General features: G+C 33.7%; 1 protein-coding gene across 1 annotated transcript; it reads right to left on the bottom strand.

Annotated features, from left to right (window-relative positions):
* Positions 1–131: 131 nt before the first annotated feature.
* Positions 132–985, bottom strand: LOC110035027 (WAT1-related protein At4g16620-like). Its single transcript, XM_020739265.1, has 3 exons — positions 827–985; positions 565–716; positions 132–345 (listed from the first exon to the last, which is right to left on the bottom strand). The coding sequence occupies exons 1-3, from the start codon at positions 977–979 to the stop codon at positions 225–227; spliced, it is 426 nt and encodes a 141-aa protein (XP_020594924.1). The 5' UTR covers positions 980–985; the 3' UTR covers positions 132–224.
* Positions 986–1,297: the final 312 nt, after the last annotated feature.

Here is a 1,297-nt window from a genome sequence, read left to right as displayed (position 1 = left end):
AAAAAAAATACCACCATAATTAACATTTTAAAAATGAAATACACACTCACACATAAATATATACTCTCATACATAATCAAACAATCATATTGCACTCATCTCAAAGCAAGCACAAAGATTTAAGAACCCACTTTCATCATACTTTTATTAATATATACTTAATGTCATCTATTCAATTCATTTCATTCTTTACATGGCTAGCAACAGGCCTTCATAAGAACCCACTAAAAAAGAAGAGCTCTCTCTTCATCTGGGATCAATCTACTCTCTTCTTTATCAGCTTCCTTAATCTTTGCCCACAAGACAACATACAAGCCAACAAACATGAGCCCCATACCTATCAAGCTGCAATATTAATAAAATCAAATAAAATAAATTTTAATATTTTAGGATTTTATTTTCACTAACAATTCATAAATTCAAGCAATTAATTTAATATATAAATACCCCTTAATTCCTATGTATTTACATATGTAACAGCTTACTAATGCATGCAAGTGTGTATTTCATTGATGCATAGGAATTGTGTGGCATGTATGTGTAAATGCCCCTATAAATAAATACCTTCCAAGGCTGATAAACTGCTTTAATATCAGTGCTGAAAGAATGGCTGCACAGAATGATTGTGTAGGTTGGAAGACTGAAACAAAAACCGGTCCTTTCTTATGAACAGACATTGTTACTACTAATGAGCTTATGGATGTCACTGATCCTCCCTGCAACATAATATTTTATAAATTATTGTTTAAAATATAGCTTTATAAAATTTATATTTTGAAACAAAAGGGAATGAAATGTTTAAGGAAATGGTTAGTATATATAATACCGCTAACACAGCAGTGATAAGGACATTGAGGCTGAGGCTGGCGACTCCGCTGGTTATATTCCCTTGCAAGATATACTGAAATATTAAGGAAAAGAAAGAGCCTAATATGGCAGCTATAACGGTCATGGAAATCGGAGCTGGAAATTCCTCCATTGTTGTAGCCTGCAAGTTCAAGTAATAGTACTGAAATGTATATTTTGAGTTGGACGAACATATTTTAATATGGAATATATAGCTTGTGTTCTTTGCATGCATGCATGCATGAAAATCTAGCTTATTCATGTATATATATATAAAGTAAATTGATAGGCCCAAATATCAATTTCTCATGCGTTTTTTGACCCCATGATGAGAGCCCGCGTCATGTGTCTAAAATTTCAGAGCCCCCACGCCACGGTGGGATTGAACTCTTAACCTAAGGAGAATTACAGTGACCTCGCTACCAATAGGCCAAGATTTGCGGCGCATACA

The sequence above is a fragment of the Phalaenopsis equestris genome, unplaced genomic scaffold, assembly GCF_001263595.1.
Source record: "Phalaenopsis equestris unplaced genomic scaffold, ASM126359v1 Scaffold195445, whole genome shotgun sequence".
In the NCBI taxonomy this organism is placed as follows: domain Eukaryota; kingdom Viridiplantae; phylum Streptophyta; class Magnoliopsida; order Asparagales; family Orchidaceae; genus Phalaenopsis; species Phalaenopsis equestris.
The sequence above is the reverse complement of the archived record's forward strand: the minus strand, read 5'-3'. Positions and strand labels throughout refer to the sequence as shown.